The 27,171-nt window shown below is 43.6% G+C and overlaps 1 protein-coding gene across 5 annotated transcripts in view; it reads left to right on the top strand.

The window, feature by feature from the left end:
- TACC2 (transforming acidic coiled-coil containing protein 2) overlaps nucleotides 1–2,661 on the top strand; it is a 126,568-nt gene extending 123,907 nt beyond the window's left edge. For 4 of the 5 annotated variants that reach the window (XM_027705709.1, XM_027705710.1, XM_027705711.1 and 1 more), the window contains 3 exons: nucleotides 1–107; nucleotides 1,221–1,341; nucleotides 2,145–2,650. In XM_027705709.1, coding sequence (XP_027561510.1) covers nucleotides 1–107; nucleotides 1,221–1,341; nucleotides 2,145–2,210 — 294 coding nt within the window. In that variant the 3' untranslated portion in view covers nucleotides 2,211–2,650. Of the gene's footprint in view, nucleotides 108–1,220; nucleotides 1,342–2,144 lie in introns of all 5 variants that reach the window. The other variant, XM_027705708.1, reaches the window with a different exon arrangement.
- Nucleotides 2,662–27,171: the final 24,510 nt, after the last annotated feature.

Below are 27,171 nucleotides of genomic sequence, written 5' to 3'. Positions count from 1 at the left end.
AACGAAGAAGTGTTAAAGAAATGCGCACAGGAATATTTATCGCGAGTAAAGAAGGAAGAGCAGAGGTACCAAGCTCTCAAAATTCACGCTGAGGAAAAACTGGACAGGTAATTCATTCATAGAATCACAGAAAGGGACCTTAGAGACCATCATGTCTCAACCCCTTGCCATGGGCAGGGAGACCTTCCACTAGATCAGGTTGCTCCAAATCCCGTCCAACCTGGCCTTGAACACTTTCAGGGATAGGGGCATGGATTGTACACATCTTTTTCCAGGAATTGATGCTGCAGAAGGATTCCCGGGGTTGAACCTCACATCCCAGACCTGCTCCTGCAATATCCAAAGTGCAGGCTGCTCCACGGTGCTGGAATGAAATTCCATAATGAGAATTTCTCTAACGTGCTGGTGTTTCTTCCAGCTCCTGACCGTGCAAAATGCCTTAAATTTCTATTTTTATCAAATGTCTTCATGTTTCTTTAACAAATTTTCCACGGAAGATCAAGAGAGAAGCCATTAGCCAGATTTATGGAGGTGCAGAGAGGGCTGCAGCTCGGATGTTTGCACCTGCAGCCAGTATTCCTGCCCCCAGAGATTTGCCTCTGCCCCTGTGCTGTCTTGTTACCCCTGTATCAATCAGCAGAACAGAACCTGTGAGTGCTGCTCAGCTCTTTCAGTGCAGGAGCAGTCGGGTGCTCTCTCCCTGCTGACACTGGTTAGCTAAGCAGGATCAGCCCAATTGTGCTGAGGAGGATGAGCAGCAGTTACACAAAAGATCATACCAGGTGTGCACAGATAAGCCAATGTTAAGGAGTGAACATCAGACTGTGGCTGAAGAGAGGCAGCTCTGGTTGATTTTTAAGGGGTTTTTTTCTATGTTTCCATGTAATGACCAATTAAGCATTTCTAGGAATTACATTTGGAACTCCCAGTACAGTCCCCTGAACCGGAGATCAGATTTACAAACTGCCATAAAACACCTCTACCTAAGTGATGTTTGTGACCCCAGCACAAATATCTGAAGGGAGCAACACAGACATTAGGAAAAGACTTTGCAGCCTTTGCTGAGCAAGAGGGGGAGTCGTGAAAAGTCTCTAGAGACAAGTCTCAGAATACTGTCAAAGATGTGCCCTCTCCACCCATCTAAGGTGCAGTCCATCCCTTGGCACCCGCTGCCCTTTCCTGTAGAGAACCTGACGTGACCAAAACCTGTGTTTTTGCAGAGCCAATGCTGAAATTGCACAAGTGAGAGGCAAAGCTCAGCAGGAGCAAGCAGCGTATCAAGCCAGCCTTCGGAAAGAGCAGCTGAAAGTGGACGCCTTGGAGAGAACACTGGAACAAAAGGTAAACAGCAATTCACCTCCTCCTGGAGGTCAGACCAGACCACAGGTCTGCCCTGCTCCTCAGGTCCAGCTGGCCCAGCAGTATCCTGGCTTCAGGGAGGGCAGCACTGCCCAAATTTGGGGATAAAATCCTCCCCATGCCCCAGGCATTGGAGGCAGATGGTTTGACCTGAGTCCCCCAAGTGCTCGGGGCTGGCTCAGGGTGCACCTCTGCAGTCCAGGCCCTTGGTTTGCTTTGCTTCTCGGGTTTAAGACCTTGCTTCGGTTCTTCTTTCAGGTTTTGTTTCCCTTTTTAGTTTTAGCTGTGATTCCAGTGCTAATTCCAAAGTGTCTGTAGGAAACGTCTATTTATATCTCGTGTTCCCTAGCTCAGCCAAGGGAGCTTGCTTTGGCATAGTACAGCCTGTCCTTGCTCAGAGCCCTGCAGAACAGGGTGAAAATAATGAAAAAACAGACAAGTGCAGCCTAGAAACAAATTTACACTATGTATCATTATGGTGTGCTGAGAATGACTGTTATAAAGCTGTCTGCTTTGGTGCTAAATTGGATTTATTGAAGTCAGAGGAGCTGTATCTGGAAAAAAAGTAAGCATTTGTTTGAATTCACATAGCTGTACTATGAACACAAACATGTAGCTGTACTATATATGCATATATGTCTATATGTGTAGGAATTCTGTTCTCAGGAGTGGAGGAAGCCTAATTTTCCCACACTTCTCCCGATGGTTAGATAATGTTAAAAAAAAAACCCTCCTCGTCTTAATGCAGCAATATTTTTAATGATGCTTACTGTTTTATTTTTCAGAATAAAGAGATAGAAGAATTAACAAAGATTTGTGATGAACTGATTGCCAAAATGGGGAAAAGCTAACTTTTAACCAAATTTCTGAACTTCGATCCTGAGTGCAATATGACCATTGGCACACTGATGTCCATACATTTATGTGGACAGGTTATATTTTCACTTTTTCGTATGCACTACTGTATTTTCTTTCTAAATAAAGTTGATTTAATTGTATGCAGTACTAAGATGACTATCAGAATTTCTTGCTATTGTTTGCATTTTCATAGTATAATTCATAGCAAGTTGATCTCAAAGTTCCTGTATCAGGGAGATTGTCAAGTTCTCTAAGAAATTACAAATTGCTGATCCTAGCCTTCCCTTTGTACATGAGTTCCCATGTTGGATGTCTTTTGGATTTAATATAAACATGTATTACTTGCATGGGGACTCTTGCCTTAAGGAATGTAAACTTTATCTGCATTTGCCGATTTGTAAAATAAAATTAAAAATTTAAAAAAAAAAAAAAAGAAAATGCATGTCACAAATGAAATTCTCTATTGTAAATAAATTTTTTCGTTGGAAGTTGAAGATAAGTATGGCTCTGTTTTGTGTCCTTCACTTGCCTTGTTTCATGTTCAGCACCAGATACAGCAGCTCCTATGAATTAATTCCTTCACAGAAAGCACTTCATGGGTCGCTGCTTGGAACACTTTGTGGGTCACAAGAATATACTACTTATGTGCACATATCTAGGTCTGTATCTCTCTAAATATATATATATATATATGTTGGATTTGAACCACTCAAGTCTCAAGCATAGTCTTAATCCTCCAAAATATTTAATGCTCTGACCCTGATCCAGCAAATCCCATGGGCAAACGTAATGAGGCTGCTGGAGGACTTGGAGGCTGTGGCATACGGTGATGGGATGGTTTTTAAGCATGTTCCAGCACTGAAAAGTGAATACATTTTCATCTTCCTGCTCCTGGAAGAGTTTGCCTGCAGGGTTTGTGGAGCTGAGGTACGTGTGATTAGAAGTGCAACCAGAATAAGCTCGATAAGTAGCATTCTCGCACACCTCTTTATCCTGTAAGTTATCCTCTGCAGAGGATTAGCTATGTAAGAGAAGCATTAAAGCTGTAATAGCAAACAAACTGCTTTCTTTGGCTAATGGTGCATCTCTTGGATCTCCATGATGTGGACAGTCTGCAGCCTGGTTCTTGTCAGCTCCCTTTTTGTCCTCAAAAGTAAGTCAACTCCCTTTTCTTTCTTTTGTTGTTTCGTTTTCATTTCCTCCCTCAGGCGTGGCTGAGCCTCTTTGCTGTTCTGGGCTCCTCTCCTGGGTTGGGTTGGTTTCAGGTTATCTTGTGTATGTGGTTAGCACAGAATTCCACCTCTGTAAAGATAAATATGTGTGCTGACAAATTCAAATGCACGTGTCCCCATGAACAGCAACCATGCTCTGCAAGGTTCAAGTAAGGTATTTTAAATATTTGCAAATTCATGCCTGCCTTTGACAGCACCATATAGTTTGAACTAAGGACAAGAAAGAGGATTGAGTTATGGTTGTAATGTTTAAACAAAAGCAAAACTGAAGAGGTATTTTTGTGCTTTCCAGCAGAATTAATACTTAAGGAGAAAATGAAATCTGGATCACAGTAAGATTTTATGTGTTTTTAATGTGTTTTTTCATGGTAGTGTGAACCAAGGATCATGATGGAGAGGGGGGAAAAAAACATGATTCTCCAACTTGTTACAGAGAGCTCCACTCTGAAAATGTTACAAGAAGGTGTGGATGACGTTACAGAACATCAGATGTTCTTGGATTATTTTGAGCACAAATTGTAACAACTAAATAATACGACTGAATTTTTTTTATCTTTAAAATCAGTGTCTGTACCGCTTCTAAAAAAGAAACACTGATAAGATATGCAGAGTCTTTGGATTTTCTGAAACTTCCTGCCATTTTTTGTGCATGCTTCAAACAGAATTAGACTGTGCAGCTGATATTTTTAACTACTTTTTTTTAAACTCTAAACACTACTGCTCTAAGTGGTCTTTTTTCTCTTAACACCAGCTGAAGCACTGCAGTGCTACACCTGTGTAGGTTCTAGTGATGAGGACTGTAACAGACAAGGAACTCAGCAGTGTCCAGGGCATGCAGATGCCTGTGCAGTCATTAAAGGACAAGCAAGTAAGTAACCACAAATGGCTCAGACTCACTCAATTTTTCATAGCAGAAATAAATAATCGGTGTTGGAAAGAGAAGACTGTAGAGTAAGTTAAGGAGAAAACCAAAAGGAGATGTTTCCTCTCAAAATAAACCCTATTAATAACTGTTTTATTGCATCAGCAATCTGATACAAAATCCCACTGAGAGTGATTTGTCAGTGTGCCACAATGAGCTGTACCCTCTCTGTGTGAAAGCTGTAAAAAAGCATTTAAGTATTGCCCACTAAGTGACTTCCCTGGAAATTAGGAAAATAATCTAAGGAGGCACTGCACTTGTGCCCATCCAGAGGTATTAAGGCTGCATCAGTTGCATCTGAGATAAATAATTACTTAAGTGGGAGCTTGTCAGTGTTCTGCCATCTGATGCAGTTGTGTTGGTTTACTTGTAAGGAGCAGCCAAACCTGGTGTTGTTGCCCAGTATTTGGTGGTCAGGCTCGTGCTGAGGGGATGCAGATGGGAGGGGTGACCGTTTACAGGTGTGTTTGGGTTCAGTGTGGCTCTGTTCCAGGTGGAGTTATGAAGTCCTGCTCGTACAGATCCTTCTGTGAGAAGGCGAGGAGGGACGGGTTCAGAGCGCCCGGAGTGAGCGTCTTCTGCTGCTACTCCAACAACTGCAATAAGAGCCTGGCTTCAAGGATCACCATCTCCAGTGGCTACCTCCTCCTCCTCATCTTTACATTGCTGTGGCACCCGTTGTTGAAGCTGACATGAGGGGGATTAAAAAAAAAAAAAAGAGTATCCTGAAGCAACAAGTCTGCCTTCTTAGCAAGGGATGATAATATTTCTTAATCATTTATTAGACACACACCAGGTACCACATTTTTCAGTAGGCAAAAAGCATCAGGCAGACGTGACAGATGTTTAGGTAAAAATTGTTTCATCTGCTCAGTTTGTCTTGACCTATATGTAAGAAATGCTGCTCTGTTCTTTTTTAATCCTAAGGGTCTGATTGTGCAAATACATAATGTCATCCTACAATTTAGATAAGGAGAAATCCTTGCGAGTAGCTTTGTAGTAAGGTAAAGGACCAATATCTTCCAGATGCTGTTTACTGTAGGCAGACACTTAAAAGCAAGCTAAAATTTTCAAGCACAAAGTGACTGAAAATTCTAGTAAGCAAATTAGTCTTTTAGAGAACACTGGCATACTGGATAAAGCCAGAAAACTTGAAATAAAGACAATTTAGTATTGATACAAACTGGTAAGAAAAGGTCATTAAGAGAACAACTCATAGAGGTACATTATATTATGTATTATATATTATATTCCTGGAAGTGTTCAAGGCCAGGCCGGACAGGGCTTGGAGCAACCTGGGATAGTGGAAGGTGTCCCTGCCCGTGGCAGAGGAGTTGGAAGGCGATGATCTTTAAGGTCCCTTCAAACTCAAACCATTTTGTGATCCTGTGGTGGAAAAAACCCCACCTTCCAGTCTTCTCTTTTCTGTTCCTTTGAGAATCTTACTACAGCATTGGAAGAAGAAGAAAAGAGAAGACTGTGGGAGTTGTTTTGAACTGGTAAGCTCCCTGCAAAGATCAGCTCAATCTATCTCCTCTGCTGGTTTTGAGAATAAGTGCTTAATCCCTGTCTTGAAGGCTTAAGTAATAATGCTGTTAATCCAAATTCTTGCCATGTCCACTATGTAGATAATTCTTCACTGCCCTAAACGTCGTTCTGTGACAGTAAGAGTATATGTCTCCCCCTCCAATGACGTGATTGAGTTGATCTGAGGTGGTTTATGTATCCTTGTCATTTTGCAAAGTGAATGAAATTACTTGGAGATCTTTAGAGGTGTAACGAACTAAATGAATATTTTTAATAATCCCATTCATTGCAGTCTTGCCAAGTAAATGATCCAGAATGGGCCACATAGTAGAGGGCATTGTGCATCACTGGTCAGTAGACAGATGTGGTCCTTTGGTTATGTTGAAACTAGGAAAGGTGGGAAGTGACATAAGGTGTGGTGTGATAGCCCTGAGCAGGGTCTTGGGTCTGTGATGTTGGAGAGCAGGGTGGTACCTCCTTTGATTCAAAACTCAGAGCAACAGGCAACCAGAGGAGTGATATTTGTAGATTTTAATATCCAGCTGTGATGATCTGGTCTAATGTCTGGCACACCACAGGCGTAGGACTGGCTTAAAGTCCAGCTGGTGTAACTGAAGTAGAGGTGGTCTTGGCAGTTCTAGTTTTAGTTGCCTATTTGGACAAATGTTTGGTCATCAATTTAAGGAACTCACAAAACACGTGACAAGGTAGTTTTTCCACTAGCTTTGTGTCGTGACTTTTTTCAGTATAATTCTTTGGAAAATCAGTTCCAGCAGCATTCTGCACATTCACCTAAATTTTATTAAGTTTGCAAACTCTAGGGAGCTTCTTCAGGTGAAATCAGTGAAACCTCCATGTAGAGCATAATCCTCACCTGCCTCGTAGCTCTTGCCTGTCACATGGGCCAAACTGTCTCCTTGTTTTATTGTCCCCTTTTCTCTGTGTGGATCTTTTCATCATCTCGTGTAGATAGTGGCATCAGACTGGCACTATCCACTCCTGGGGTTTGTTCAAATGGGCTCAGACAAGGCAGTTCTGGTCTGTTCTTAGTCTCTAGGCACGAGTCTGATAAAGCTATGAATACAAAGATGGTGACAATGCAGCAGATCTTGGCTGAGAATGTTAATTTGGACTTTGGCGTCTCATCTGTTAAAAATCACTTAAATTGGTGTAAGTATTTTTCATTTCATTCTCAGCTTGAAGCAGTTCCTTCAGTCTGTTCTGCTACGGCAAATAGGTATTGATTGTATCTTTATTTTCTGATTGTTCTGTGATGATAAATCTGTATTGAATGTAATCTCTGTATATGCTCAGCGCATTTCCTTAATGAGAAAATAAATTACATGCAATGGCTGACGTTGTCTCTTGACATGCAGAACTGCTTCTTTTAATTGGGATTTCCAGTTGCATCTGGCGGCCTGTTTTCCTGCAGGAATTCTGTTGGTTTGGTTTTCTTTTTAATGTGGGTTGTATTCCTTAAATCAGTTAGATGAAACAGCGAGTGTTGGTAGTGCTCTTACTGCTGTATTTCCATGGTAAAATAAGAAGGTAAATCTCTATCCTCTTGACAAACACCATCTGTCGTTCCCGACGGCAGCCAGGATCGGGATCTTCAGGCAGCTCCGCCGCCTCCGTTTGGTTCTGCCCCCCAGCACGTCACGGGTTGGGGTTTGCTTTTTACAAGTCTGACATTTTTCCTGCCTCATTATCAACCTGAAGTGTTCCTGAACGTAGATACCTGGAAATGATAGCCCACTTTTGTGGGTTGGTGATTTCGGAGGGTTTTCACAACAGTTCTCGGCGTAAGCATTGGTGGGAAGACAAGCTCAGAAAAAAAAAAATTGGACAAAATAGAAGGAATATTTTTTTAAACTCCATTAAAAATACAGAAAATATCTTAAAGTTTCCATTGCCTCGACTGTGCAGAGCTATTCACAGTCATGTGTGAAATAGGAAGTATCTACCTTCAGTTTGGTTGTTCTGAAGTGTAATCATTCCCGGTGCAGCAGCAGGATCTTTCTGTCTTCCTTAATGTCAACAGGCAGTTGGGACAAGAGGAGCAGAGACTGATACTCAAATGCCTTCTGCTGTGACTAGAAATGACAGGACTTCTTTTTCATCTGTTGTATGAGTTGGATCTCTGTCATGTCTCCGTTGGATAAGTGCTGGATTTGGTTGTAACTCTGCCCTCTCGCCTCCAAGGAAGGATCTCCAAAGGAAGAGATTCATTATTTCTGATTTATAAGTGAGAGAAAGTCTCAGTTATAACTAGAGCCCCAAAGCATCATTTCCAGGATTTCTTTCTGTCCTCTTGTTTCTGGCAGTGCAAACAGCGTTTCCTTATTTTCCTGGTCTTCTCAAAGGCTGCAAGAGACTCTGGGACCTCCCAGGAGGGCACATCTGAACAAAGTGCCCTGAGCCCTCTCTAAGATCATCCCTACAAATGTAACATTTCATTTGGGTCAGTGTTCATCCACACCTGACTTTTCTGCAGTGAGAGAAGCAACTCTTGTGAGCTTTAAATCTAGATCAGAGAAGATCACCTCAATACCTGCTATGGTTTTTAATGAAAGTTTAAAGTACATCTTGGTATCACAAACCACAGTTCCTTTTTTAACCTTTTTTGCTCACGTGAAATGTTAGTCATGTGTCTCTTGTACCTTCTGCTGTCATGTCTTTGTGTGCAATGAAAGCCCAGCTGTGACAGATTTCATTGTGAGCATCATTCCAAAGGGTCTTGACCTTTCTGGACCCTACAGATGTTTAGGACATAGCCCGGAGCTGTTGGCTGTGCCTGGTAATATGCCCTTGGGAGGAGTTTTGTTATGAAATCAGAATTCCTGACTACAATTCATGGAGCTCAAGGTTATCACCCTGCATACTCGTACTCTCCCTCTTATCATCCACAGCCAGCAGTGCACGGGGTATTTTTAATTGGTAAATTTATGATGTGCTCAGAGGTAGCACATTTACTCACAACAGAGTGGGAAAAACTGATAACACTGTTAATCCCAGTGAGAGTGTGTATAAAGAGTGTTGCTACAAATTCACTGTGTTGGTGGCATAGGTACAAGTAAACTTTCTTAGCATCTGAACGAAAAAAAACCCCACAAGTGAAAAGCCAATGTGGGACTGAGTTTGGAAAGAGCCACAGAATCAGCTCGTGGTACTTGGCAGCGTGGCTGTATGGAAAATAGGTCTCATCAAAAACATCTCGTTTGAGGTTACAGATTTTTGCTGATAAAGGCAAAGACATAGATTTTGCAACACACTTCAGATGGAACTGCAGTCGTGATATACAGACTGAGAGTTCAAGAGTCAGGAGAGTGAAAGACTGCAAAAACAAGTTCTCAGTAGAAAATCATCCAAGTGGTGTCTTGGACACGGGAGAGATCACATCATCTCTGACAGTCTCGGGATGTTGCCATAAGAAGTGTCACAAAAAGAAGGGGCTGTCAAAGCAGTAACATGTCTGCATCGAGATATTCCTGCCTGTTGCCATAGGGACGGGTTTCCAAGGGAAACAGGTAATGCACTTTTCTGGAACAAAACTAGAGCACAGGAATGCCAGTGGGAGGGTGGGGCTGAGCATTTTAACACAGAATCACAGAAGGGTTTGGGTTGGAAGGGACCTTAAAGCTCATCTCGTTCCAACCCCCTGCCATGGGCAGGGACACCTTCCACTAGATCAGGTTGCTCCAAGCCCCATCCAACCTGGCCTTGGACACTTCCAGGGATCCAGGGGCAGCCACAGCTTCTCTGGGCAACCTGTGCCAGGGCCTCCCCACCCTCACAGGGGAGAATTTCTTCCCAATATCTAATTTACACCTGCCCTCTTTTTTAGCCACTCCACCCTTCTTTCTTCTGCACTTAGCACTGTAATCCATGGAGGAGCAGACTATTACTGAAATTCCTTACACCTTTTCTAGAAACCTGATTTAGCCCCACAGGCAATATTTCAAAACTACCTTTTTAGCTGCTACCTCAAAGGACTTGTAAGTATGAGATAATGTTTGACAGGTGAAGGGGAAATTCTCACTTGAAGTCATTTCCCTTTTCTGAAGACTTCCTGCCTTTCAACCTCACCAAAATGTTTTCAAGTTTTTCCTTTAAACATTCAAGGGGGGAAAGGTGTTTGAACACCAGCAGAGACTCAGCCAAAAAAATAAGGCTGGTGTCCAAGTGGAGTCACTGATTCCTACAGCCTTCATTGGAGACATCTGATGTCTTGTTTTATGCAATACCAGTCACCCTCAATTTCTGATTTTTGGTGTAGAAAGTCTGTAAATCTGCTTTGGAGCTCAGAGGGACCGGCTGATATCTCTTCAGCCAGGTCAGATTTTCCTTAAAGACAAATTTCTGGTGCATAGGTTTGCTGCTTTACTCTCCCAGTCTTCACAGAGCCTTTCCAACATGTTCTTGAGATCCTGAGGATGTTCATCTCCTTTTAGCAACTTGTTTTTAACCTATTTTACAATTTTGGAGGACTTTTGAATGATAAGAAAATCTCGGCAAGTGCATATTTATTAATTTCAAGTTCTCATCTGTATCTGTCACTGGAATGACATTTCTAATAGCAGGATAATCTTGAAATTGCCTCTCCCAGCTAGGATTACTAGTTTCAGCCTTTATCAGCAGGAAAAGTTTTGCTCTATTTTACTTTATGCTGAGCATGTGAAGACTGAATGGCCAAGGCCCATATGAGCCAGCTCCAAAGGAAAGCTCCTCCTGCCCCACTGGCACATGCCAGGGACCCAGGAGCTGAGTGCAACACAGGATCCATTTAAATCACAGTCAGCTGTGAGAGCTGAGCCTTTCTGGGGCTGCAGAGCTGCGAGTTAGGACACAATTTCAGATAAATCTGCTGTCACAGAAGAGAAATGAGCACCTTTGCAGTATCAAATGCCCTCAGTGCTTTTTTGGGTCTCGCTTCTGATTCACTGCATCTGTGAGAGCTGCCACACCAGCTGTACATAGGTGGGGGAGAGCAGCTGGAGACAAACTGTCTTCATTTCTTTCAGTCCTTGTAAGGGTTAAGCTTTACTTCTTGGAGCTGTCTTTCTGGACATCTCTTTTGCACTGTACCATTAACAGTGCTTATGAGTATTTGGCAGCCTCTGTCACTTGTTTCCACGTTCTCCCAGCCAACTATGACTTCTTATATTGGATAAACACGTCTGGTTTTGTTAAATATTCTGTTTCAGTGATTATGACTCTGGAAACAGCAAATCAGTTACTGGGATGAAGCAAATCCATGAGTGGGGCAGTGAAGTGAGCCAGGAAAAAATGTTCATGGGGAAGTCATCCGAGCAGGGCTGTGCCCGTGGGGCATTGGCAGAGGTTTATCAGCATTCCTGTAATCATGGGTGTGAGGAGCTTTTGAGGAGGAGAGATCTACCAGGCCGCTTTGCTTTGGTGGTGGTTGTGCAGCAGAAGAAAATGAGTTGTTCGTCCTTGGGTTGGTTTGATTCACTCACCCCAAGGCTTGGAACGGGAAGGAGCTTCTCCTAAAGCATCTTCCCAATGTCTTCCAATCCCCAGGATTTAGTATATTTTCCTTCTGAATCCCAGCATATGTGTGTGTGTTGCTCTTGAAATGAGGGTGATTTTGCAAAGTTTCATCAGTTGGTGCCTATTTCAGCTGTGATATATTAGGAACTGTGCAAGCCAGTAAGTTTTTCAGAGCTGGCCTCAATGAGACTCTTCTGAGGATGACGACAGGTAGGGGAAAAAAACCCAAAACACTTTGATTTGACACCTCCTGTTAACATCAGAGAGAAGCAGTGCCTGGAAAACCCATCTTCTCCCCGCTCAAAAGTCAGGATCCCTTGTGGAAACTGAAAACAATGTTCATGATCAGCAGCATAGTGATCTTATCTGACCTTTGCTTTAATATGGCTTATCCAAAGCTTTTTATGCTTATCCAAACTTTGGCTCCAGCCTGCACTGTGAACCCAGGCTATTCGGGGCAAATCCTGGTGACCTCTCTTTCAGCTTGCTCTCATCAGGAGGATGAAGAGGGGATTACTGCCCGTGGATGGGGTGTCCTGAGCCAGCAAATAAAACACTCCTTCCCATGTTGGAGCCGATTTCCAAGTCGTGGTGTGCTTGGGGATCTGTCTGTGCCCAGTCTCAGAGACCAGTTCTCCAGGAGACAGATGGCCTGTGGGGTGCTTTGGTTTCGAGAAACACAGTCAGACTCAGAGCTTAAAATAGTTCTCCTTTTTTTTTTTCTTTCCTTAAACACTTTTGCTCTAGACTTGCCCAGCAACTGCAGAACCTTTTCATTTATGCTGTTTTCATAGCTGGGAAACTGAGGGCAGGGTGGCCACGAGCCCCAGTCAGGCAGAGGAGATGGGATTGGAGCCGATGGCTGAAGCTGGGACAACGTTTAGGGATGTTGGTGCCCTTGGAAGCGTGCTCTGGTTGAAGCGAGGTGCCTGCAGACAGACACCAACCTTCAGGTGTCTCAGCCCTGTCTCAGCTCCAGGTCCCCTCCCAGAGCTGGCTGTCTGGATGTCAGCTTTGTCCCGCTTCCCTGCTGGTTGCTGCTGGGAGTTTGGATGCATTTTAAATCGGATTAGACTCTGTATGAAAAGTCTCAAGAGGCTGCAGCGCCAAATCAGGGGCTCATTTAAGGAGTTTTTGTTGAGCAGCAATGCTTGTTCTTTATTCTTCCTGCAGTAAAATCACCTTCACTCCTTTGCTGCATAATTTACAAGAGGGTGGTCCTTAGGGTGTCACCTCATCAAGGATCTCACCCTCAGTCAACAGAAAACCTGTCTTCACCATCTTAGCTGGGGCACACCAACATCTCCAGCAGCACAGCAGGGCTGGACCTGGGGCTGGGACATACAGGATGAGCTCCTCAGATGTAAATACCACCACAGTGGCACGCTGCACTGGTAAAAAAAAAAAAACAAAAACCCACAGAAAAATTCCATAAAAACAATAGAAATTTACAATTTTTTAAAAAAAAGGTACAAATATATTTGGCTCTGGATAATGTTTTTGCAGCAGTGAAAGCCTAAAGGCAGAGGGGGGGGAAGGTTTGGGGGGAAGTGGGGGTGTTTACTGAGGCCAGCTAAGAAAACAGGAAAAAAACATGCACATGAGTCCTTCTGCAGCCCTTCTTAATATTTAAGATTTTCTCCTCTTTTTTTTTTTCTTCTTAATGGTTATATAGCCAAAAACCCCATCCAAAGGAACTCTTTTTGTCCCCACACAGAAGATCACAGAATCATAGAGTGGTTTGGGCTGGAAGGGATTTAAAGACCATCCCATTCCACCCCCTGCCATGGGCAGGGACACCTTCCACCAGCCCAGGTTGCTCCAAGCCCCGTCCAACCTGGCCTTGGACACTTCCAGGGATGGGGCAGCCACAGCTTCCCTGGGCAACCTGTGCCAGGGCCTCACCACCCTCACAGGGGAGATTTTCTTTCTAATACCTAATCTAAAACTGCTTCCTTTTAATTTAAAGCCATCCCCCCTTGTTCTATTGCAACAGGCCCTGCTAAAAATCCCTCTACATTTGTTTGTTAAGCCCCCTTTAGGCACTGGAAGGGTCTCTAAAGTCTGCCTGGAACCTTTTCTTCTCCAGGCAGAACACTCCTGTTTCTCCCAGCCTGTCTCCAGAGCAGAGGTGCTCCAGCCCTCAGAACATCTTTGTGGCCTCCTCTTGGACTTGCTCCAACAGTTCCACGTACTTCATGTGCTGGGGCTCCAGAGCTGGATGCAGCACAGGAGGTGGGGTCTCACCAGAGCAGAGCAGAGGGGCAGAATCCCCTCCCTTGACCTGGTCACGCTGCTTTTGATGCAGAAACAGTGCTGGGAAGGAGGGGGTGACACAGAAGCTGCAGCTCTCACAGACCACAATCAGGGCTTCAAGACAAGACGAAATGTAAACAGCTCTCGGCCACGCTGGCTCTGGTGAGTTGAGGGAGTTCTCAGGAAAAGCTATTTGCTTTGTACTGTTCTTTTACTGCAAAATATAGTTCAAATACGCTTCCTGGAACTAGAATGGTGTCTCTCAGTGGAATCAAAATAGCACAGTTAGCTGGGGGGGACCACCTTGATCAGCAGAGGCTCACGGGAACGTGCTGTGCGACATCTTTCAGCTTTTTAATTGCTTTTAACGACAGCAGTGTACACAAAGAGATGTGTTAACCTGCGAAAAGTCAGCTGATCTCACTGTTGGCAAGGGAACAGCACACACACACACACACAAAGATGCCACAGAGGGGCATTTATGGCAGCAATAACCAGTTTTCACTTACCCTCTGCCGTGCTGGGGCTGGCAGGCAGCAGGAGCTGTGCTGGCCATTCATTTGCTGCTCAGCATCCCTGAAATGCCTTTGGCTGGACCAGTTTCCTGCAGTGCCTCCAATTCAGCAGCCAAGCTGTTCCCTCAAGATAGATGAAGCATATAATTTTATATACACTATGATAAAGTCCAGCTCTGTTATGTTGCTTAAGCTACTCCAGGAATGAGAGTAGGCTACAAAACTATATCCCAGGCAGGAAAAGTAACCCCTGCCACAATGTGTGCTCCTCTCAGCATCTCATTCCCTGAACAGCAGGGATGAAATATCTTGTTTCTGAAAGCTAGGGAGCATTTGAATTAAAAAACGTTTTAATTTAAAAAAATTAAAATTAATATTAAGCAGCAGAAGAGAAATCTGCATAATGTCAAATTCACTTGATTTAAAGTAATTAAATCAATTTAAAGGCGGGGGACACAGAAAAAATTATTGTCTCTATTATCTTGCCACGGCACATGAAAACAACTATTGGCCACAGGCATGAAAAAAGTCCTTTTGGTTGAGTATTTAGACCAGGAGAAATGCAGAAATATTTTAATTTTTAGTATTTTTCTTGAATTATCAGAGTACAAAAACCTCTTGGCAAGCAGCAACCAGATAAACTTCTTTTACAGACAAAAATATATGCCTGTATTTGCCTTATGTGGTTTATTTGTCTGTCTGGTTTGGAAAAATCATTTTTGCACATCCAAAATAATGACAGCAATGACAAGGATTGACAGTAATTTTGAAAATTAAGATTCAGAGCCACTAGAATTTCATCTGCAGTCCCATTCTGTTCATATTTAAGTGTCTTTAAATTGCACTTAATTTGCACATTTGTGATTTATTCCTTTGATGAAGATATGTAACAGCAATAGAGAACCTACTGATTAGAATCATCACCAGTCACTTCTTTTTGGTTCATTAAATCACTTCACAGCTGCCTAATGTTCTCCAAACAGGAGGAGTATTAGAGGAGCTTTAGTGCTCAAGAAAAAGAAATCAGTTCCTCTGGAGGAATGTATGTAAATGCAAGGAATATAAGTACAAATATTGATATCCACTGATACCACTCAACAGGCTGAAGTTACTTTTTCCTACTGATGAAAATTAAATTGAGGAAATAAACACTGATGACATCAACATCAGACAGATATTTTTTTTTTTACAAGGGGGTCATGTATTTAGTTCTGGGAATGCAAAATTATTTTTCAGAAACAAGGTTATACAAAAAAATTACAGCCCCTTTCAGCTGAGGGCTTGGAATCCCTTCAGACAAGTGCCTCTCTTCCAGCTCAAACCTCCTGTTTTCCCTAGGATTGTGGATTATGGAGAGCATTAGCAGCTGTCTTGTTCTGGAGCACTGCAGCTTTCCCTCTCCCCAGCTCCTCCCTTGGTACCCCTGGTCAGCCTGGTCCCTTCAGAATCACTAAAACATTTTTTCCCCTTCTATTTCCCCCTCCCTATACTAAAATAATCACTTAGTCATGCTCCTGTCACCCCAAATCAACTTGAAATTCCTTCTGAAAACTCCTTTTTCTCGGGAATTTTTTTCCTTCTTCCAGTTGGCAACATTACTTGGGCAGTTCTCAACTGTTCCCCAGCTGCTGCCCGTGCTTGGCCGGGCATCTGGCTCCCACGCAGGGCACCAGCCTTCCCAGGCTTTGCTCACAATAATAGGAAACTTAACACTCATTCTGGGGACCGTTAATGTGAAAAGATCTTTTGAGCTTTCCTCAAAGAAAATGCCAGAGAATGTTCTGTTGGCAAACAGCTGTTAGTAACCAGAGTCCTCACCCCACTGTGGTTTAACTATTAAAATTACCTTTCGAACTCACATCTCTCGATTTTTGATTACAAAATTGAAATATTTCTTTCTGCCTGCTTTAAAAATATTGGTTTTCTCTGTATCACAGCTGTCAGTCCATCGTGAAACCTGGAGTTTGCCAAGCTGTGTCTGTAGCTGCTGACCAGAGATGGAGACACTGCTGAGGTCTGGGAACACTCCTTGGGGCAGGAGGTGTCAGTGTGACTAAACTAAGGACCGGTTCTGGAGCTTTAAAACTGCTGTTTGACACCTCAGAGCGCTTGGAAAAACCACCTGCATGCCTTGACTTTTATACAGCACCCCTGTACGTGACTTTGTATGATGTTCCTTGGCAAAAGCTGGGCTTGACATCTGTGAACTCTGACATCCACACAAATTTGAGATGCTGATTAATTTGCCCATCAATTTATGCCAATTTATGAGATCATGGAATCATAGAAGGGTTTGGGATGGAAGAGACATTGAAGACCATCGAATCCCACCCCCTGCCATGGGCAGGGACACCTTCCACCAGCCCAGGTTGCTCCAAGTCTCATCCAGTCTGTCCTTGGACACTTCCAGGGATTGGACAGCCACAGCCCCTCTGGGCAACCTCTGCCAGGGCCTCACCACCCTCACAGAGAAGAATTTCTCCCTAATATCTAATCTAAACCTACTTGCTCTCAGTTTAAAGCCATGCCCCCTCATCCTGTCCCTCCACACCCCTGTAAAAAAGTCCCTCTCCATCTCTCTTGTAGATTTTTTTCAGTCAATGAATTTATTTCCTGTGTAGTTTGAATTTTATGGGCATGAATGATGTGATGAAATCAGCCTGACACTGACATTCTGTTTGTTAAGCTCCCACTGGCAGTGGGCAGCGCTCTGAGACTCGGGTGATGCTCCCAGCCCTGGTCCATGCTCCCAGCCCCGGGCGATGCCCTCAGCCTCGGGGATCTGGGCAATGCTCCCTGCCCCAGGCGATGCTTCCAGCCAAGTCCACCCTCTGAGTCCTGGACGATCTTTCCAGCCCCGTGCATTCTCCCAGCCCTGGGTGATGCTCCCAGCTCTCTGTCCACGTTCCCAGTCCCAGAGGATGCTCCCAGTCCCTCTCCAAGCTCTCCCGCCCCCGCGCTGCCCCCGCCCGCCAGCAGGTGGTACCCGGCCTTTACAAACCAGCCTCTCGCATCCCCGGGCGCTCCGCTCTCTGTTCAACCAGCGCGCACAACAAACCTCAGAGACGGCTTGTTCTGAGCCTCGTTCCTCAGCTTCCCGGCCAGACCCCAACGGGGAAACCCCCCGCGATACTCAGCGCCTTGCGTTCTCCATCCCCGGGTCGCAGTGGCTGGCAGGTCCCCCTTCTTTTAGGAGTGACGTTGTTTTACCCCCCTCTAACCAAATCTGCGCCCTGCAGAAGCGAATGTGGGCTGAACACACCTCTCCCCCCTCCACGGCCATCGCCAGCCAGGCACAGCCCAGCCTTGATGTGCTAGAAAGGACTGGACTTAATCTCCAGTTCAAACCTGGGCCGAATTCAGAAGATAGTTCCCCACGTGAGTTGCATTTCTACACAAAAATCCCAAAATACATTTGTAGGTGTTCACGCTTTTTAGGAGGATGACAATAACAGTAATAATTATGGTGACGTCATAAATTGACTGATTTCATTCTGTTCTTGGGTGACCTTACAAGCACTCCTGCAAAAGGTAAATCAGAAGACCTGTTTACCAAACCATGTGTCTGCAGGTTTGTTTTTGTTACACAGAGTCACAGAATGGCTTGGTTTGGAAGGGACCCGAAAGATCATCTCATTCCAAACCCAGCCATGGGCAGGGACACCTTCCTCTATCCCAGGTTGCTCCAAGCCCCGTCCAACCTGGCCTTGGACACTTCCAGGGATGGGGCAGCCACAACTTCTCTGGGCAACCTGGGCCAGGGCCTCACCACCCCCAGGGGGAGGAATCTCCTCCTCATATCTTATCTAAATCTCCCCTCATTTAGTTTATAACTCTTCCCCCATGTCCTGTCATTATCTGCACACGTAAAAAGCTGCTCCCTTGCCAGATCTCCCTGTGTACAAACAATAGATCTGCCAGACATGTTACACGTAATTCCCAGTGCAGCTCCCTGTCCCTAGGACAGACGGGACAGCATTTCTCTGGGGATGCAGTCGGGAAGCTCAGGAGCAGTGCTGTGAGCACACTCCAGCCTTTCCCGTGGGGTGAGTACAGGCTTGTGAGCTTTGTCCTGCTCCTTTTTGGAATTTCTGCTTTCTGCAGAGACATCAGACAGGTGTCTGGACTAGTTATGCTCTAGTTTTTCACTTAGACAGAATGATTTTATCTTGTATGCCAGTGCAACCAAGTAGAATCAGGCAAATATTCTGTTGAATGGCCAAAAAAAATAAATCAATATGTAAGATGGGTGGAGTGGAGCGTGCTCAAAGTAAGAACTTACATTGCATTGATTTTGTATCTTACCTAAAAAAACCCCCACCTCTTTCTGTTCAGCTACTCTATCCAGATCTATTTCAAACTCCTGCAACTATTCTATGGGATATTGGCATCATTAAATATTTACTTGTTATGAAGGCTCTGAAGTTCATGGTCATGTCTTCCAGCTACAGGGGCATCCATAAAAAAAATAGTTCCAGGTCTACCCTGTAAACATGACCGTAGTGACCCAGAGCAGAGGGAGGGCTGATGGGACCAGGCTCTGAACTGAACATCAGTCTTTTACACCCAGATATATAAATAGCTTATTTTTAAAAGATAGCTAAATGTTTCCTCACAGATATATAAACATTCTTCCATGTCTGGAAACACTGTGTTGTAACACAGCATACCATGGCCACCAGTGGAGCGGAGCATTTTAAAACAAACAAACAGCAAAGAAATGACGATGGGCATGAAAACATGAAAGCAAATCCTCTGGAAGGTTTGTTGTTGCTGCCCTTTTAAAATGAAACAGTCTGGGGATTTGTGAGAAGGTTCAAAATATTGACAGTCTCACCTCTCTGCTTTTGTTTCTAAGCTCTTCCACCTACAGCTGCAGTGCAGTTTTTTGATATTAAGTGTAGTTTCTCTCCAATCCCATCCAGCTAATTATATTTTAATAAGAAAGAAACTCAAATTTAATGAAAGTTTGCAATGATTAGAGCATTATTAGAGCCATAACCTAGTCAGCACAAACACTGACTTAGGATAAATGTAATGAAGGGCTTTTCCCCTCCAGGTTCCTGGTTTTAATATCTAGTGAGGATCTGAAAGTCAGTAAAATGGGAATAGTCCTGATAGATAAACATAGTTGATACTCTGGTAAACAAGAGCCACCCCCTCATCCACGTAATAGCCTCATTATTGTTAATTAACTTGAAATGAAAGAGTAGGCTGTAAAACTTTACCACAGCTGTCCTAGAGCATCCTCACTGATCTCTCGGTGGTGCCCCAGTGAAGGCTGATGCAAAAGCCAAGTTGGCTCCTTCACTCATCCCCATCTCTCATTTACTGTGTTGCTTTGCTGTAATAAGGGATGTGGGTCTCCCACCATCCCATGCTCCACTGGAGGCACCAAGTGTGGGTTACTGTAATCACAGGCAAATATATTGCAGGTGTTTAATTCAGCAGGACACAACATCTGTATCATTACCTGCAACTTTCACCTCCCTTTGCAGGTGCTACCGTTTCTTCCAAACTTTTGAGGTGCTAGTTACCAGCTCTGCTAATTGCCTTGTCCTTCCCAAACCAGATTTTCCAATTTCCACGTCAAGCACTGAGCAAAAACAGAAACACACAGGGCCGTTCCCGTCGGGCTCCTCCACTACAGAGTGTGCTTTTCCCACTTCTGACGCAACCCGTCCTGACGTCGCCTTTTCCATTGGAAAACCGGTACCTTTTCCCTTGCACCAGCTGTCATCACAAACACCCGCGGCCCCTGGACCCCTCCACACGTGGGCTCACCTTCCAAGTGCTCTCCTGGCAGGGTTTGGTTCCCTGTCACCAGCCAGGGACACTTTCTGTCCCTTGTCTCGGAAGTGCTTGCTCAGAAAATCTCAGCCCGAGCTCGGGTGGGTCCTTTGGGCTCTGTGTCTCGAGTTAGTGCTGGATATGGAGCACGGGGCTCCCAGCATTTCATCTGTTGCAGCCTGAGCTTTTTCCAGAGCCTCTCTTCTGCAATTCTTTGTATTCCTCTGATGCCAAAATGCCATCATGGCCTGCACTCATCCTCCAGGTGTTGGTGCTCCCTGTCTGATCTGAAATCCTTATGCCCCACAGCAAGTCATGGTGCAGGTCTCACTACTCCAGCTGTTTTCTTTTACCTTCTAATGAGTAAATCATCTTCCACTTCTCCCTGTTAATCAAGTGGACACTATAAAAAATAGACATTATTTCTTATGTTGAAGGAAAACATGATTTAATAAGTGAGGAAAGCCAGTATGTCTCCAGTAGTTTGGAAGGCACGGTATGAATCTATTGCATTTATCATTTTGATAAGGACATTTGATAAATAGGCTTCAGGACTCAAGACTTAAGCATTTTAGCCCTCTGTAAGCTCTAATGCAGGAAAGGGCTCAATGAGTTGCCATGAGCACCAAGGGGTGGTAGGAGTGACACTGCAGTGCTTTCTGAAATTGAAGGTTTGTTATCCCATTATCCCGCTCTTTCCATGGCATTGCCACTCCTGAAGCCAAGTAAGGACAACCCAAAGCCAGGAAAAGCACTTGGCTCCCACCTGTGGTCTGTGAGAAGCTGCTCAGGGCTGGAGAAGCTTCGTGTCCAACACCAAGTGTAGTTTAGAGGGCTTAGCCCTTACCCTGAGCATGTGGTGGGAGATCAGCCCTTTGATCTGTATCACACCAGCCACGGCAAAAGCCACTCAGGATATACAGACTGATGATGTCCCAAATATTTGTAGAAGCTCAGACTGTGACTCCTCTCCCAGTGCTTCCCAATGTACTGTGGTTGGAAATGGCGGCTCAGGGCCGAGCTCTTCCTGGCATGGTAATATGGAATAAATAATTGATGCCAATCTGTTATTAACAAATCTTTTCTTCCTGCATGTTATTTACACTCCGCGAATTTCACTTTCTGGAAACAACTCCCCAGTGAATCTTCCATGGGTAAATCCAACCCTCCGGATAATTCCAGCTCATGAAGCTGTTCTACTCTATTTTAGCAGGTAAGGGAGTGAATTTGAGTGGAAAGAAATTAATTCAATTCCAATTCAAGCTTGTTTTTTGAAATAGAAGCTTTAATTTTGTAATCCATTTTCCTACATCATCAAAAATTAACTCCTGAATTGTTCCAAAGGGGCACGTTTCTATTTCATCTTTTGAGTGTTCATGGAGAACCAGAGAAATCTGGATTATTTCTTATAGCAATCACAGTACATAAATTTATAGTCCATTTGCTATAGCATCCTTGCAAAGGAAAGGTGCTGAATAGGAAATTACCCTCAGGCCCCAAATTATATCTTGCTGGAACCTGAATCCCTTTTTTTGTGAAAGCTCCTAAAATGCGTGGGAGACAGTAATGATCTGCACTGAGATAACACAAATAATTTTCTAAGTCTTCACACACTGAAATTAATTGGTCCTGAGCATGGCTTTAAATATGTGACATTAGAAAATCTCAGTTACCCCAGAGGAATGAGCTTCCCTACATTTTAATGTTGCATCATTGACTCATTTTGTATCCCTGGCCACGTGATATTGAGTCTGGAACGGGTGGTAAGATGTTTTAATTATGCATAATTAATTATGCAAATGTAGATAGCAATGCTTGTTGAAATTAATCATCCATTAGCACTGTGGGAAAAAAAAAGAAATGGCAATCAGATGAGATATTGTTGCTGAAAGCTGAGTTGAAATTCTGTTTCATTTCACAATCAGCCTTCATGAAATACAGCTGATGAATATCGATTCACCCCGCTGGATAAATCTGCCTGAGGGAGGAGACACTTCCCAGAAGAGGGCAAGTAATATTTGTAATAATTAAAGGCCCATCAAGACATCACAAAGCAACTTCTGGAGGAGGTTAAACTGCTTTTATTCACATTTGTGAATAAGGAAAGACTGATGCAAAAGAGACACTCAAGGAGAATTGCTAAAAGGGCATTGGACATTCAAAACTCCTCAAAATAGAGGTATCTGCTGGCTCTGTATCATTCTTTCCACCAGGGATCACTGCCATGTAACAGCTCCCAGGCCTTCACACCACGAGCAGCGTCGGGAAGAAGACAGTGTCCGTTCCCAGCGTCTTGTAAGATGGTCTGAAATTAATTCCTAATTCTTAATGTCGACTTCTTTAGCCAGTGGATGGGCTCAGGCTGGCCCTTGTGCTGTCCCAAGGTGGCACACACACCTTTCCTCTGCAGGGGCTGCCCCCCCTGACACCCCCCCCACCCTGGAGCTCCTTGGGAAGAGCGATGGCACTTCAGGGCAGAGGAGCTGGAGGACACTGAGGAGACCAAAGGAGCAGCACAAGAACAGCTGAGGGCTTTTTCTGACCTTTTGCCCTTTACTTGCTTGCCTGTTTCTTTAAAGCAAGTTTACTCTTTTTTTTTTTTTACTTCTTTAGTTTTTTTTTCTCCTGCTATCCCCATGAGGCATTCTTTCCTATGAGTCATCCACACCATAAAGAAATTGCTCTTTGGCTCGAAGTTCTGCTCCCATGCCTGGAATCAACATTTTTTCAGTGAGAGATAGGAAATGAGCTGAATTTGTGGGTGATTCATTATTTACTATTTTGACCTGAGATGTGTTTTTACCACTAACTTGAAAAGAAAAGAAAATCATATGATAAAATACCTAAAACACGAGGCCAAAGCTACATGAGACACAAGACATTAACATGCTCCCTAATGGTTTCCTTATATCATATATAGTAATAATCCCTTATATATTTTGACATTGACATTGATTTTACATTTTATCAGGATTATTAATGTGATTTTTATTCCAGAATGGCATCTTAACTACATAAAATACCCTCAAAGAGTATATTTTCTCATACAGTTCAGAAACATGGTACTGTTTATGCATTAATATTCTTTTATGTATGTACAATACAACATAATAAGGCACTTTTTTTCAACACCTATGTAGCCAAAAATCCTACATATATATATAAACAGAGCAGTCCTGGGCACTAAAGCCCATTCAAACTCAGCAAGCCAAATTTGGAACAAAACAGGATTCCAAATTATAAAACAAATTGGACCAAAAAAAACCCCCTAAAGCACATCTAAGCTCAGAACCCCGAATTTGGAATAAAACAGAATTCCAGATGATGAAAGAACAAATCAGACCAAAACCTGGCAAGCAAAATCCAAGTCAATAGCCAGAGGCAGAGTCCCAGAAGTCAATTCCAACAGGAACAGCTGGAAGGGCCCCAGCAAGAAGGTTAAGGGTTGGTGGGCCATGCAGAGGCCTTGTTAGCAGGATTTTTAAGGGTATTTTAATATTCATTCCAGGTGAATTTCAGCTGTTCCCAGTTGCCAGATAACCCCAGCAGTGCTATTTACCATGCACATATAGGTCACAGTTCTGCTGAGTTTAGGACCCCACCGTGGATCTGAAAATCAGTGGCTACAGAAACACTCTTCACTTAAAGGGCTGAAAATAAAGCTCTGAAAGCCTTGCTTGAACCCTTTGAAAGTCACTTTCTAAAGTTAGATTTAGACATTTAGGTCATTACAGAGCAGATGCTGCCACTAAATTTGTTTGGATGTAACACACAGCAGCACTTCTGCCAGTAGAAACAAATTAGAAAATGCTGCCTGGCTCATTAAATCCTCCTGATTTATTCGTTTCGAGCTAAAGCAGTTGCAGAAAGTTCTTAAGTAGTGCATCTCTATCCTTGGCAGATATTTAAGAAAAAGGCAATGATTTTAATTTTAACTGCAGGAAATGGGACACATCTGGGATCAAGAAATCTCTTTCATGGTGTCCATCACTTCAGGTTGGAGGGGGGAAGAAGGGAGATGAGATGAGGAAATTAATTTCCCAGAAAAGGTCACATCGTATTCAAAAACTATATATAAATTAAATATTGTTCAGAATGATTTCCTTTGGTTGAAATGAACATGATCCATGTTGCTGTCCCACGATAGCTTCTGGAAATAAAGATGGTTTTTTCCAGTGCAGCTGGTGTTTCCTATTTCACTAATATTCTTCCATCCACATAGTGATGATTGTGTGGCAATGAAACTGCCTCTTTATTCTCCATGCAAGCACACAGAGGAACGGAGAAGCTACCAGTGACCTCTTGTCCCACAAAAATATATGCCCAGTGCTGCCAAATTGCAATTTTTTCACAAATCCATGATTTTTACTTTGGAGGAAGAATGGGTTTTAAAGCCCCACACCCTGGAAGCAGCTAGGTCGACATGTACCACCCTAAAATATCTCCCATGGCAGAAAGTCAGTGTCAAACAACCAGAGTCCCTAAACTAGGATTTACAAGCACCATTTTTGGAGCCTGATTAATGAGTGTGAATGGCAGTGTGTACAACCAGCACCCAAACAGCTCTAACATTTTCCAATTTCTGCTTGGCTGCGACTACTTTCAACAATTACTTCAGAAGGGTTTGATGTCCAGCTGGGCATATGCTGTGCTGCTTGTGGCAAGGAGACCAGGGGCCTGTTGACCATCACTGGACACATCAAGGACGATCTCTTAATGGCCAGACACGCTGAGGCTGTTCTAGATGCAGAGATATCCTGAGAAAAGCCCCAGATCCTCCTTTTTTTTTGTTCTGAACCAGCCTCTCCAAACCATACTGCGGAATTTCCCTCTGGGTCTCGTGTCCAAACACAAATCCATTCTGTCTCTTTAGCATGAAATTCTATAACACAGCTGGTCTGTGGATGAATCTTTCTCATATTTACTCTTTTCAACCCAGAACATGCACTCCTGCACCTCTGACAGGCTCCCACTCTTCACTCCCACTCTTCATTGGGGTAGAGGTGAGGGAATCTCTGGTCCCCATTCAAAGGGACTGTCCTCAACTCAATCTGCTTGAGCTGTTAAGGCTCTTAAGCTAATTAAAAGCAGACCCATTCTTAGTCTTTTTCATCTTGAATGAGTGATTTCAGGAGGATGTAGCAGATCTCACAAGCCATGACACAGCTCTAACCCACCGTCCCACTGCGACTACTGGAGCTCTCTCAAGCCCCTGCACAGGAAATGGGATCTCAGTGGCATTTCTGTCTCATTTCTGGAGCAGCCCAGCCCCATTCCTCTTCCTTTTCAGAACATGAACAATGTGTAGAAAAGTATATACACTGCTCCTGTGAGCTGGGGTTTTGTTCATTGTTAATGCAGTGAAAAATGCAGACTTCTCACACAGTTTTCTTTGTAAAGCCAACAGCTGCCTACAAGCGAATGCAAAGTCAGGCCCACAAAAACAATGAAATGACATGATTAAAACTTCCAATTCATCTTAATCCAGGGCCCTCTGGCACAAGCATTATAATAAAGCCTTAAATAAATAGTAATAAGAACCATTTCTGTCATCACATGGCTGATGCAGAGTGGAAAAGCATTCAAAAATGAGGTGTCTGTGTGTTCTGTCTCCTTGTTGGCTACTGCATCTTGCAATATGCTGTTGAAACACTGATTTGAAATCATGATAATAAATGCCACTGTCAGGTTTATGATGGTTCTTATCTCAGTCTTTCCCAATGAACTTAATTAATTAATAATTTACTTTCATACCAATTTGAGGTGTGAAGATTCAGCTCCTCTGAATTACCCCCTTGGGGAAGAAAGACAGAGGGAAATGAACGTCAGAAGTTCAATGTTCATCCATCAAGGCTTGCTGCTGCCTTGACTTGGGGTTCTTTCAGAGGATTTAGAGATAGGCAGCATTTCATTTATCTGATATGCAATGGTAGCAGACCCCAGGCAGATCTGGAGCTCTGAACCAGAGGTCTCCAGAAAGTAGACCATTAATAACTGGTCTATAATAATAATAATAATAGTAATAGTAATAATAATAATGTGGGAATGGATTAACTCAAACTATCTAAGGCACCAGGTGTCACAGACAACCCAGCCTCTTTCCCTAAAGAAGCCTGATTCGTGCCCAGACAAAGTCCATCCTCTGCAGGGGAACAGGCAGATGGGACGTAGGAAAAAGAAAAAATAGTATAATGGAATTGCTGTTCGTTGGGCTGATGTATTGAGGCCGAGCTAATGCTGAACAAGTGCCCTTTTGGGGTATTCTTAACTCATTTTTGTGTTTTAATGTGCCTTTGTGTGTCACTTCCCTCACGCCCAGTTGTGACAACCCCCTGAGAAGGGACAATGCCATCCAGAGGGGCTGAGGTGTCTCCAGCACGTGAACCATCACCTGCTGTCAGGGGTGCAGGAGTGCATGTTCTGGGCTTAAAGGAGTAAACATGGGAAAGATTAATCCAAAGGACAGCTGTGATATAGGATTTCATGCTCAGGAGACAGAATGGATTTGTGTTTGGACACGAGACCCGGAGGGAAATTTTGCAGTGTGGTTTGGAGAGGCTGGTTCAGAACAAAAGAGAAAGAGGATCCGGGGCTTTTCCAGCAGCACTTGTGCTGTTGCAAGGTTTTAAAAGGCCACAGTGAAAAATCCATTTTCTGCATACTTGTCTGAGTTTCCACCACAACCCACTGGATGAGGGAGCCCACATAACATAATTAATTGGTGTCTTGGAATTCGTGTCTGCTCAGGAGACTGAATTTCAGAGCGTTTCAGTGCCTTTCTTACTTGTTTTTCTTAAGGTGAGATTTTCCAACGTGGCTGCATCTTTCAGGTGTGGCAGGTTACTTGTGTGAGACCTGAGGTGGGATGCAATAAAACCAGCCAAGCCAGAGACAGGGCTCATCTCAAACCAAAAAGGTGCTATGAAACATTCATGGTTATTTACCCTGGAAAAAAGCAATTCAAACAACATGTTTTCTTCAAGAGTTGGGATGAACTTGCTGTTTAACTCCTTTAATACCAAAGGCTGCTGAATTCCCAGGCAATAGTATGGCTGAGACAAATCCCCATTTCCTCTTCAGAAAATGGAAATGGTGTACAATTGTTCTTTTTTCTTTCTTTCTCTTTTTGTTTCTGGTGGGAAAAACAACTGAATTCCTTTACCACTTTTGGAGGGGTGCTACAATGGGGCCCAGCCAAACA

This window comes from Neopelma chrysocephalum, unplaced genomic scaffold (assembly GCF_003984885.1).
Source record: "Neopelma chrysocephalum unplaced genomic scaffold, ASM398488v2 Primary Assembly neopelma1_347, whole genome shotgun sequence".
Classification (NCBI taxonomy): Eukaryota; Metazoa; Chordata; class Aves; order Passeriformes; family Pipridae; genus Neopelma; species Neopelma chrysocephalum.
This window is presented reverse-complemented; position numbering and strand designations above follow the sequence as displayed.